We start from the raw sequence: 12,974 nt of genomic DNA on the forward strand, positions 1-12,974 counted from the left end.
ATCAGTATCTGGGTCATATATACTGCTATTCAATTAGAAATCTACTCTCCTAATCTGTAACTGAGTACTGTGAAATTCACATTTATTGTTCTATATTTTGTTAAACACTCGACTACATGTTAAAAAAACAGAAATGAAAACATTGTTTATCACGCCACAATTATTAACAGTAGTTCAAAGTAGAGCTGGGCGATATAAGATTTTTTCATATCACGATATTTTTTTTCATTTCAGGCGATAACGATATCTATCACGATATAAGCCAAATAACTATATTTGTAAGATTTAAATGTGCTGTTGCTCACAAGTAAAATGGGAAATAATCAGCAGCTTGTTTTTATTTAAATGTTTATTTCCCATAATAAGTTCAACAGGGTAGATGTACTTAAGGAACATGAGACTTTTTCAGATAAATAAAGGCAAATATTGCAAACTACACAAAAGGCAGCCGCTAAAGCGTTTAAGTTTCAAAATAGAACAAACAAAACAGGCTAAATTGTCAATTCCACTTAGAAACAAAATATTAATTCTAAAAATAAATCTTAGTTTGTTTTACAGAAGAACAGACAAAATTGACTAACTTTTGTCAATATCAAATAAACTGAGAACTAAAAGGAAATTCTCAATCTCTCCTTGTTGTATAGCTGAGCTTTTCAAACAGTTTTAACAGTTACTTTAGTCTGACAAAAGCCGAATGACGAATTAGCGCTTCCAGTCAGAGACTGAAGCTACGTCCACACGTACACGGGTATTTTTGAAAACGGAGATTTTCCGTTTTCGTTTTAAAAAATAATCCCGTCCACACATAAAGGCAGAAATGAAGGAAAACGCTGCTATGAACATGCCAAAGCAGCAGGTGGCGCTAGATTCCTAACCGTGCAGAAATGTTGGCCAATCAGAAGTCTAGAAGCCTCGGTGGGAAAAAGTAAACAAAGCTGGGGCATAGAAGCAGAACCGAGTCGTATGTGTGGAGGGACACGTGACGTGACGCTGCGGCTGTGATTGGTTCGGCTCTGGGCTACTTAATTTGGATTGGCTGTTCTTTTTTTTCTTTTTTTTTTAAGAGGACAAGAGCGGCGAGGTCTATCGCGATAGTTTAACTTTTCTATCGAGAAAAAGTTATATCACGATACATATCGTTATCGTTCTATCGCCCAGCTCTAGTTCAAAGGTTTATTACATAAACGTAAGCTCAACTTATCCTTGTTTTATATCTCATGTATATATATGGCTTCAAGCTCATGTACAGTGGTGTGATTCAAATATTCAGCCTTCAGACCAACAGCCACTCTATTTCACACAGTTCTACTCAGCCTGCTTCATGTGACAGGGAGCAGCTATCTCATCCACCCTGTTTACAAGGGGAGCCTTTCCAAAGACACTGGCTGAAACAAAAGCAGAGGGGAGCTAAACCAGTCTGTCCAGCTCGTACACCCAGTATGAGATTGGAACACAGTCTAATAAATAAAAATCTAAAATCAGGAGCAGAGAAATGTTATTATGGTTAAAGAGACCTAAAAACAGCTGAACTCTTCACTTTTGGTGAAATGTTGAAACTTTTCTAATCACAGAAATAGACAGTTTTTAGGTTTTAAACTTTAAACTGTTCTGAATCCATCATAATGGGAACAAAAGGATAAAAAAAATCCCTTGTGAACCCAACAGAGCACCTCAGTAAAGGACGTATAATTCTTCTCATTGCTGCAGGCAGGCCGGCACACTGATTCGTGTTGATTTGTGTACAGTGATATTAAAAGACAAGACATTTTAGAAAGATGAGATACTTCAGTTAAAGGGCTCAAAGTTCTTGTATTATGAATGACACGAGTGTTGGAAAGTGACAGAGAGGCATGCAGTGGGAGTTGCTTAACAATCCTACAGGAGGAGCAGCCAGACTTGATCCTGTCTCCAGCCTCGAGTCTTTCTGCAGCCAGTACAGCACAGACTCCAGCAGCAGGAAGAAGAAGAATGGCAGAGCACACGCTTAATGCAGAGGACATGGCTCTAAATAAACTGGGCGACATAGAGGTAAGCATCAAGCCTGTCTTGTCCTCTCTGCCCTCGGGGGCCACGGTGCTCGTAGCTGAAATGCCTAAAGTTTGTCCAGTTTGAGTCGGCACATCATGAAGCTGTTACTGAAGGTAACGGCAGAATTGTATATGGAATTATAGCTTGTGTGGGGAAAAACAAATTTTTTATCCTGTCTTGGGGCAAACTGACCAAACTTCTGAAGCAAAAGTAAAGCTGTGGCTCTCTCCCCACCGGTCATTTAGACATGGGGCTTTTTCATAGAACCAGGTGTAGCTTCTTTCTAGCAGGACTTTAGTCTCACCCACATGATGTTCTACATTTCTGTTTCTGAGGAGCCAAAAGAAAGGTGGATCAAAAAGGCTAAAACAGCTCATTTTTGACCTTCGATGAACCCAAAGGCCCAGCATGAGATAAATAAGGATCATGTTGAACTGTGATTCAATAATAAAATTAAGGTATTTGATGTGATCTTAAGAAGTCTCTTTTAATCCTACCAATAAATTTAACAAAGGCTGGGGCTGTGTGTCGTCTTAATGTCTTTGGCTTTTGTTATTCCTGATTAATTTATGTGGTGAAGCTAGCGATGGGCATTCTGAACCTGCTTTAAAGTAGCTGAAAGTAACTATGTGTTCTCTTAATGCTCAGATCCACGTCAGGCATGTGCAGGCTATGCTATAACAAAGATAACCTGTACAGTGATGAAAACTGAGAACCAGAGGTGTGGACTCGAGTCACATGACTTGGACTCGAGTCAGACTCGAGTCATTAATTTTATGACTTTAGACTTGACTTGAAAAAATGTTGTAAGACTTGTGACTTCACTTGGACTTTTACACCAATGACTTGGGACTTGAATTGGACTTGAACCGGTTTACTTGAAAAGACTTGATATTTCACCCCAAATATAAAATTTAACATGCATATTATATAGAAATTGAAAATGTGACGTCATTCACGGGTAGAACCGCAAAGGATTCTGGGAACTCGTGGCAAGCGGTACTAGCGCACGCAGGCTTTCAATTGAAATCAATTACACAGCGATAAAAAGAAACACAAAAATATCAAGAAGCTGTTGTATTATTAACTGCAATAGCCGGTCGCATGACAGCCACGGGAAGCCGACGGGTAAAGAGATCGGTTGTTATCGGATTACGTCGTTGAAGAGAAATTGTTCGAGCCATGTTTCCGAAGTAACAAAGACGCGACAGATGGTCTGGATTTCAGCCATTCAAAGATCAAATATAACGTCCCAGAACCCTCCAGCTCACAGGTTAGTCTGCTCCAAGCATTTACACAAAGGTCAGTCTGCTGTTGTAGTTAATGCGTCATTTTCATAACATAATTGGTGATATAGGTTACAAGCAAGTCTGGCGCTGAACAGAAATTGTCGCGCTATGCTCCTTTGTTTATTGTGCATAAATAGTGAATTGTCCTGACACAATATTGCGTTTCGCTTCTGTTATTATGGTACACTGACAAAAACATATACTTTTATTCACAGGATAAAACAGGTTTTTTGTATCACTAATTGCCCAGTACGATTACAGCATACAATATTATTGTCACTGCTACATTTCTGTGATGGGTACCAGAAATTATTTCCACTACTAATTAATTACCGTTGAGCTCAAAGGTCCTATTAATAAACGGTTAACGAATGTGTATTTATGACGACAATTTGTGAGACTGGTAAACTTATGATACGTACGATGGTCTTTCGTTCTACACGGTGCATTTCAAGGTCCTGTACCCATCCGTCGGTAAACTGTACCTGGGCTTGTTGCAGTGACCTGAAGTTACTAAACTTCATGAGTGTATGCACTCACTCCAAGAACCGTATAATTATAAATATGCATATAAATATGCTAAGATGAGATAGCTGACTTCATCTAACTAGCAAATGTTGTCCAGGCTACGTTGTTGATGCAGTTTTTTTTAATGTGTATGATATTTTTGTCATGCGATTTTAAAGCTGGTCCTACAACCGCATCCAAGAATAACATGCAGCTTATCTCAGAACTGTCGGTGAAAATTATTCTTGGAGCTAGGTTTAATTGAGCTGCATTTTAAAGAGGTGCAATTTCACAATTTGTGTATATTTTCTAAGTTCACTATTTTGTCATGTGTTGAGAAAAACACAGATTTTAAAATTACATGGTCTAATATTTACATTTAGCATAACTGCAACATGCTTTTTTTTTTTTTTTTTTTTAAAGACTCGAAAGGACTTGAAATTCAAAGTTTCAGACTTGTGACTTGACTCGGACTTTTACACCATTGACTTGAGACTCGACTCTGACTTGCCTGACATTACTTGAGACTTGACTTGAGACTTGAGGATAAAGACTTGAGACTTACTTGAGACTTGCAAAACAATGACTTGGTCCCACCTCTGCTGAGAACGTCCAGGTGAACACAACCAACCTTTTGGGATTTACTTGGATGTTTGAGCATGCAGCACTAATCCCTGACATCACATCAACCTCGAAGAACAATCAGAATGACAAAGTCACAAAAAACAAAAAGATTAATGATTCAGTTCAGTGTCACTTCATCATTATGCTATTAAAGTCCATGATAACAGGGAGAGAAAATAGGAACGACCCCTCTCCAGTGTCTGTTCCACTGATCAGCTGTACAGAGAGCTGAACGATAGCTTTGGGGCTGAGACAGGGCTGCACCCCGGTGTGACGTCTCACACCCTTGTGCTACACAGCTGGACTTAAGTAAATGTCTCAGCTGGTTGAAACTTTCTCACAGTATTTCTGAGATACATGGCGGCGGTCACCTGGATTTATCAGCTCAGACACAGGACCAGTTCAATTGTTCTCCGCACATACATGTTTTCATGTGATAAGTTGGTAGGTATGTAGAAAACCACACCTCTTTGCATGTTAGCCCATGTTAGCTCAGGTGAGTCAACATATGTTATTCTGCCACTCCTACCTTTGTCCTTAATGCCACACCCCAGGGACAGGTAACTAAACGTGTGTGGAAAAAAGCGTGGACACGTGTGCAGAGACGTCACACTGTTAAAGAGAGAAACATTGTGAAAAGTTATTTGACTTTGCATTTGTGTTCCTGCTCTCGTACCTAACCTGTCCTCTCACAGGCCCAGCCTAGAAAAGCACTCCGACCGATTGACATGAATCACTACGCCACTAAGAAGCGTGCGGCTCAGAGCATGTTGGACGTGGCCTTGCTCATGGCCAACTCGTCTCAGCTGAAGACCATCCTTTATGTGGGTCCGCAGTATCGTTTCTATGTCCCCCTCATCATGCTGCTGACCCTGTCCTCCGCGTTACAGGTCATAGTGGGGCTGCTGCTCGTCTTCATTGGCAAGTGACATCATTGACTTTGTCTGAATGAAAATGGCTTAAAGAACAGCTGTGCTTCTCTCTGTGTTATTCCAGTTTGAGTGAAAAATACTTTCAAAGTATTTTTAGAATAGAAAAGAATAGAATAAACCTTTATTATCCCACGGATGAGAAATGTGGGTGTTACAGTTCTTATAGCAGGGGCAATATAAAATATAAAAGGAAGACACAAACTGTTCCTATATACATAAGCAACTGAAGTTCGTATATACAGGTAACAATGCACAGAGCTATATATTAAATGTGCAGTAAACAAACAAGCTGGTGAGTAAGATGATCAAAGAATGTTGAGCTGCATTATAGAGTGTGACAGCCCCTCTCCAGGCTCAGACTGAGGTTAAAGATGGATGTGGTAACCTCACAGAGTTGATCTGCACAGTCCCTCAATAGTCTGGAGCTGATTCCATCCGGACCCGTGGCCTTCCTGGTTTTCCTCTTCCTCAGCTGACTTTGCACCTGGTCAGCTGTGACGGAGAGGCTGCAGTGTGGGACAAAGTAAATGATGATTGCTGCTAAAGAACTGATTGAAGTTTCTTCGTGACTTTTTAAAGAGCAGGATAAGTTTGGGGGGTCTCTCTTCTGCGTAGTGAAAAAATGACAAGAGGATGTGAATCTCAGATTGATTGTGATTTTAATGAAAGGAAGAAGTGACGCTGAAAACTAGTTCATGCATTTATTAGTTCCAGGCTGAACTACTGTAATTCATTATTATCAGGATGTCCTAAAAACTCGCTGAAAAGCCTTCAGTTAATCCAAAATGCTGCAGCAAGAGTCCTGACAGGGACTAGAAAGAGAGAACAGATTTCTCCTGTTTTGGCTTCCCTTCATTGGCTCCCTGTTAAATCCAGAATTCAAACTCCTGCTCCTCACATACAAGGTCTTAAATAATCAGGCCCCATCTTATCTTAATGATCTTGTAGTACCATATCACCCTATTAGAGCACTTCGCTCTCGCACTGCAGGCCTACTTGTTGTTCCTAGAGTATTTAAAAGTAGAATGGGAGGCAGAGCCTTCAGTTTTCAGGCCCCTCTTCTGTGGAACCAGCTTCCAGTTTGGATTCAGGAGACAGACACTATCTCTACTTTTAAGATTAGGCTTCAAACTTTCCTTTTTGCTAAAGCATATAGTTAGGGCTGGACCAGGTGACCCTGAATCCTCCCTTAGTTATGCTGCAATAGACGTAGGCTGCCGGGGATTCCCATGATGCATTGAGTTTTTTCTTTCCAGTCACCTTTCTCACTCACTATGTGTTAATAGACCTCTCTGCACTGAATCATGCTTGTTATTAACCTCAGTCTCTCTTCCACAGCATGTCTTTATCCTGTCTTCCTTCTCTCACCCCAACCGGTCGCAGCAGATGGCCCCGCCCTTCCCTGAGCCTGGTTCTGACGGAGGTTTCTTCCTGTTAAAAGGGAGTTTTTCCTTCCCACTGTCGCCAAAGTGCTTGCTCATAGGGGGTCATGTGATTGTTGGTTTTTTTCTGTATCTATTATTGTAGGGTCTACTGTACAATATAAAGCACCTTGAGGCGACTGCTTTTGTGATTTGGCGCTGTATAAATAAAATTGAATTGAATTGAAGGTAAATTACAGCGCAGGAACACGAGAAAACACGGTGATGCAGGACGCTCGCAATACTTTGGTCACTTCAGTGCACGCAGTCCCACAAAACTGGATGTCACGACGCATAAATGTGACATATTTTACTCCATATTCATTCCTGCTGTCTTACTGTTTATATTTTACTGCTGCACAGTCAGCGTGCACCACCTATCATGGAATTTTGCATGTACAAGGACAGTAAAAGGCTATTCTACTCTATTCTATTCTATTGTCATTTGCAAACACTGATGCAGCCGTGTATTTATGTGGAACATTTGTAATATTACTAGACATTTGAACCTAGGCCAATATCAACGAGTTACAGCAGCTTTGAATTCATTTCAGACTGGATGTAGCCAGTTACAATTCAAGTCTCACATAAGAAGTATTTTGTTAACTTTCAAATCAGATAAAAGCTTCGTTGAAGAGTGCACGGCATCACTAACACCTGAGGGTGTTCTATAGCAAAATCAACTATGATGTGCAAACGTTTGGAGGCCTCGAGGGCCAAAAGGTCAGATTGCTGACTCACTGACTCAGAACAGGACGTTTACATGGAACTTGCTTTTGACAAATATTGCAGTACCTCCACCTTTTTTGGGTTGAGCTGTCCTATATACATTATAGCCATCAATACTTATAAGCCTACTTGTAATACATTTGTTTAACCAGTCCAATGTGCCCATTCACGGAGCATATCCATCATGGAACATAAGCGACCAAGATGGATATGATGTGGTTTAACATTCCCAGAGATAAGAAGTAGCAGAAGAACGACACGCTTCAGCTTAAAGATTTCCTAGAATTATTTTTTAGAATCTAATTCTATTCTAAAATCATGTTTAAAGGAAAGTACAATTGTTGTGAAGAGCCATAACACAAAGCATTTGGGGCAGTTCCACAAAAGAGAAGAACAAGGGCACAGGTAAAGACTTCATTCACCTCAGTGCACCGTCACTTTTATACACCACAACATATATTTGCACACATGCTTGTCCTTATTTATATTCATACCTACATCTCTGTATTCATCAAGTCAGCTTAATATTTATCTAACAATGTCTCTGCTTCTACACTAATTGTTTATGAGTTTGTTGTATATTTGCTGCTCTACGACGAATAAGGTTTCTCTGATTCCAGTTAATGTCCATTAAATCTGCGTGATCAATGGCATGCAATAGAATTTAATGGCAAAATAGCATTATTTTTTTAACACGTTGGGGGTTGACATGTTGTTTTAGTGAACGACCTTGGGTTAAACTAACTCTGATCAGCTGTATGGAAACAAAATCAACAGACTCTTCATATCAGAAGCTCAACCTGCACTGTGCTCACAGCACAGTCAGCGCTAAATCTGATTTGAACTGACCAAACTATACAGTACCTGTATGAATACTATGAAGGCCGGAAGTGAGAGGCTGTGGAGTGGGACGGTCTGTGAGACTGAGATTACCCAGAATGCACCAGTGAACGACACAGGAAATCATTCCTGGCTGTGGATACCTCCCTGCACAGCTCCTCCATCTAATGCACGACACACACTTTTGTTCTACGGTGAAAATAACAATTTGTTACAGTTTAGCCTAAAATGCCAATGATATATATTTCTCCTCTGCAATATTTTGGACATTTATAATGGAGCTATTTATATATATTACAGCTACACCTTATATTTTGTAACTGTGTAATGTATTGTGTTATTTAATTTTGTTCAGTGTTACTGCTCTTATTGACTCGGAGCGACTGTAACCACAGAATTTCCGCAGGGATTAATAAACTCTTTATTTCACTTTCCAGCATGCAGAGAATGTGTTAAACGTTTTTCTCTGCCACCTACTAATAATATACACAAAGAACATAAAGGCTTCCACCTGGCCCAAATGACCACAACTACGACATATTTTCAGTGTCAGTTCATCAGATGATCAGTTTTCAGGATTCGGATGTATTGTTTGGTCTATTAAATGTCACACACACTTGCAAAGAGCATGGTTTATTTGAAGACACAGAGTAATCAAACACCTCGTTTTGTTAAATCAGAACATTTTGTCTTCTGAAAGTTTTATTTCTGCTTCTGCCAACATGTTTAGTTAACGAGCTCGACTGGACAGAAACAATCACAACTGCTGAACCTGCACTGTGCTCATGGTTAAAGCTCCCACAACATTTTCTCTTCTGAACATTGTATTTTTGCTTCAAAACTGCTTCTAGCACAACAAGAGTCAGCGGAGGCTGGAATGAGACTTAAAAAAGCTTCAGTCCACATTTCAGTTTGTTGAGCTCGCTGTTGCTCCAGAGGAGGCCCTCAGCTGGCCGGGCTGGAGCCGAGGCCCCGGGGATGCTGCTACGTGTCGCGCTGCTCTCCAGCTCCACTGGCTGGTCAAACACAGTCATTATCGAATAATTGTCCACCATGAGGCACGACGGGTCGTCCGACTGTCCAGGAACTTTACCAAGGGCGTAGTTCTTCCATGTGACATTATCAGTGCACACCTGCCACGGAGAACCTCTGAGGGCAAGTGCTCTTTCAGCCTGCACGTCTGCCCATTTGCGCTCCTCACTTCTCTCCGAGTCCATTGGTGAGGAATGCAAGGGACGGGCGTCCTGCCGGGAGTGTTGCATCTGGTCCAGCAGCATCCTCACAGTATATATGGGCTGCTGCTGCTGCTGCTTCTGCTGCAGAGGTGTGCTGGCCTCTGAGCGCTCTGTCTGTGTGTAGATGGAGCAGAGCTGGAACAGCTTCTCTCTGGTTTCCTGAGGGGGGGGATGCTCCATGTCATCCAGGACTAGCTGGATCAGGTGAGGTGTGCTGATGCAGGGGGCATCCAGACATGCAGAGAGAAGCTGCTGCCACCTCAGCTGGATGCGGTTGATGAAAATCCTGTCCTTCGTTCTGGCTTTCTTCTGCAACTTTGTCTCAAAATGATATTCAAATTTGTTGTTGTTGCAGAGGAGGACTTCTGAAATCCATGCAGAAATATAGAAACACCTGTGACTGTTGGGCTCTTTGCTGAGCAGCTTCAGTTCCACAAAGAGCTTCTCCAGGAAGAGGTGAATGAAAGACGGAGAGTTAAGCATCTTTAGCAGGGGCAGCCAAAAGCGCAGGAAGGTTTGTGGGACTCTGGGCTCAGTGGGACTGGCACTGTCAGAGGTTGCACAGCCTAATGTTTCCAGCTGCTCCATGGTAGGAACAAGAAAACCGTCTTCCAGCAGCACATCAATCAACAGCTCACTGGACTCCAGTGCAAACTGCTTGATCTCACCCAGCAACCAACTCATGTCTGCTAAGGGGGCCTGCCACAAGCTCTTCTTGTCTTCAGGAGACCCAGCATCAAAAGCTTGGTACTGGTCCTTCTCATAAGAGATCAGCAGCTCCCGAGCGTTTCTGTAGGCATCCACTTCTTTCTGCCTGGCAACGAGCTCATCTTCCTGGCGCTTGACGTCCGCTTCCTCATCCTCACCATCCGACTGCAAGTCCCAGCGCTCATCGGGGGCTCCTCCCAGCTGTCTGGACCAAAACTCCTGCTGGAGCCACTCCAGGACCACCTTACACCCCTTTCGGCACCATTTCAAAGAAGGAAGCGTCCGATGCGTGATTTCGTGCCTCAGATTCACCACCCACTCGGGGATGTTCAAGTTTCCAGCCAGTCGCCTCAGCGGCCGGGCTGTTCTTCCCTGCTGGCGCTCCGTGATAAGATTAACAAATCTTACCAGGGCCGTCCCGTACATCAGGGTCAAGTCCTCTCCGGTAAGCTGTCCGGACCGGTCCCGCACCTGGCAGCGCACGAGGTCCGCTGTGCAGTCCACGGCCACAGGAAAACTATTAGCGCACCTGGCCTTCCAAGCCGATATCCTCTCTAACGCAAACCTCTGCAGAGAGGAGTCCATCGAGTAAAGGTAGTCCCGAACCTGATCCCACTCCGCTTTGTTAAGCCAGGCAACCACATGGCGTTTTTTCTCAGAGCCCTTTTTCTTCATTGTGCGCGCTCCGGACCTCACGCTCAATCTCTCACTCACCGGGAAAAAGCCGCTCGCCTCACGCAGAGACCACTCGCAGATTTATATGACACAGGACCGCGTTCAGAGCTTCGAATTTTACCGTCGCTTCTCGCACAGTATCCAGGAAATGACGCTAACGTTTTCTTCGGCTTCGTTTGCGGCTGACGTTCACCCTGCGGGCACGCTGACGCCTCCTGCTGGATTGGAGGATGGAGCGATGGTTCTACAGAGCGCTTATTTACATGATGCTGGTCATAAACGAGCTTTCTTTGGCTATGGTGATGATCACAGTTTATTTACATACTCTATAAATTCACGCTGTTTAGTTTTAGACACTGCACTTTTTTCTTGCATCGCATTCATTTGGACATTTCAGGCTATTGTTGCTTTCATGATATGACTTGACTAAAAGAAATGTTATTAAGGAACCGGACCACGGCAGGTTTTAGAAAACCCATCCAGAATAATTTTGTAGGCCCATACAGGGACCCCAAAGGTCAAAGCTTCTGTTGCCCTGCTCACGCAGTCCTACCAACAACTACCCACTGTGAAAACAGGCAGGTAATAACGTTTTGGCACATTATTTATGATAAGAACCCACCGTGAGGGGAAATGCAGTTGTGGAGAAGATGAAACCACAGAACATGTTTGATGACGCTGTCAGAAATATGAAGTTGGGAAAAAGTGACTGATGCAAAGCCCCAGTAAAGTGAAAGTGAAAGTGGATCTTATTGATATACTGTAAAAGAACTGAAGAAATGAACGATATCAGGCTATATTGCATTTTCTCAGACAGACTAATTTATCTGATAGCCTTTGATTTTTGTTTTCTTTCTCCGAGGGCAGCTGGATTAACAGCGTATTGATTTATAGGATAAAATATCAAAGAAAAGATGTCTAGTTTGACTTTGGTAAGAGACATAAATCCCTTGAGGACTGTCAGGAACAGCACCCCGTGTAAACATCAGCCGACATTCCTGAGTGGCTTTCCCCTGGTCCTCACGTCACGCCGAAGGATGGCGGTAATGCACACGGTCGCTGTTTGACAACCGCCAATAAAACCCACGAAGAAGAACCCGAGGTCGGTTTGGATAATGGCGGGTGTTCTGATATAGAAAACAACTTGCTCGTTATGTGTATTCTTCATTGGAGGTAAACATTAAATACAATATTAACTAAATAAAGTCATAGTTGTGCTCACATAGCATTAAACGCTGCTCTGTGATTTGTTTGAACGTGAGCGGCTCATTAATGCACTGAAATGATGCAATGTATTTATTATTCATGTATCTGTAGAAGTTTACTGGCTCAATGGCGCCATCTTTCAGAGGCAGTAGACAAAAGGCTGAGGTGGCTTGTAGAGCAGAACGCTGTGGTGGGGAACTCCAGGCCTCGAGGACCGGTGTCCTGCAGGTTTTAGATGTGTCCTTGATCCAACACAGCTGATTTAAAGGCTAAATGACCTCCTCAACTTGTCCTGAAGTTCTCCGGAGGCCTGGGAATGAAACAATCATTGGATTCAGGTGTGGTGACCAAGGGTGAGATCTAAAACCTGCAGGACACCGGCCCTCGAGGACTGGAGTAGGAGACCCCTGGACTAATACCATGAGTGTTGGTGAGCTTTTTACTCCCCAGTGGTCTGTACCATACAGCAGACCATAGTTTTATGGGTACAGTTCAGTAAAAATAGTCCACCAGGCCCCAGCAGTGTGCACACAGTGAGAAGGCTGGGACACCTATCACAGCAGCCGTACCCTAATTCAATTAATCAGGTGGAGGAAAGATTAAAAGAAATGACCCTACTCTCTCTTTTTAAATAAAGATCAAAACTATTAACACAGGCCAAAATGGTTTGCAAACATGCTTTTTATGCTATACAGCTGGACGTTAAAACGTGTTTGCATGTTTGCAGACCTCTAAGCAGCACTTAGAGGTCCTGCAGTTTTTTGGCATTTCTTAATTTGG

The 12,974-nt window shown here is 42.6% G+C and overlaps 2 protein-coding genes across 2 annotated transcripts; one reads left to right on the top strand and one right to left on the bottom strand.

Moving 5' to 3' along the window:
- Nucleotides 1-933: 933 nt before the first annotated feature.
- Nucleotides 934-5,377, top strand: LOC146550978 (ninjurin-1). Its single transcript, XM_085260446.1, has 2 exons — nucleotides 934-2,028; nucleotides 5,144-5,377. Exons 1-2 carry the CDS (start codon nucleotides 1,819-1,821, stop codon nucleotides 5,375-5,377), a joined length of 444 nt encoding a protein of 147 aa, XP_085116572.1. The 5' UTR covers nucleotides 934-1,818.
- Nucleotides 5,378-8,773: 3,396 nt separating this feature from the next.
- LOC146550979 (ribosomal biogenesis protein LAS1L-like) lies at nucleotides 8,774-11,166 on the bottom strand. Its single transcript, XM_085260759.1, has one exon. It carries the CDS (start codon nucleotides 10,986-10,988, stop codon nucleotides 9,255-9,257), a length of 1,734 nt encoding a protein of 577 aa, XP_085116885.1. The 5' UTR covers nucleotides 10,989-11,166; the 3' UTR covers nucleotides 8,774-9,254.
- Nucleotides 11,167-12,974: the final 1,808 nt, after the last annotated feature.

The sequence above is a fragment of the Mchenga conophoros genome, linkage group LG20, assembly GCF_057382185.1.
Source record: "Mchenga conophoros isolate Kocher_MC1m ecotype Shallow Benthic linkage group LG20, M_conophoros_male_GT1.1, whole genome shotgun sequence".
Classification (NCBI taxonomy): domain Eukaryota; kingdom Metazoa; phylum Chordata; class Actinopteri; order Cichliformes; family Cichlidae; genus Mchenga; species Mchenga conophoros.

Coding starts and splice junctions, on each gene's coding strand:
- LOC146550978 (XM_085260446.1), top strand. CDS start 1,819: ATGACACGAGTGTTGGAAAGTGACAGAGAGGCATGCAGTGGGAGTTGC. Junction 2,029..5,143: donor ATAAACTGGGCGACATAGAG/GTAAGCATCAAG, acceptor GTCCTCTCACAG/GCCCAGCCTAGAAAAGCACT.
- LOC146550979 (XM_085260759.1), bottom strand. CDS start 10,988: ATGAAGAAAAAGGGCTCTGAGAAAAAACGCCATGTGGTTGCCTGGCTT.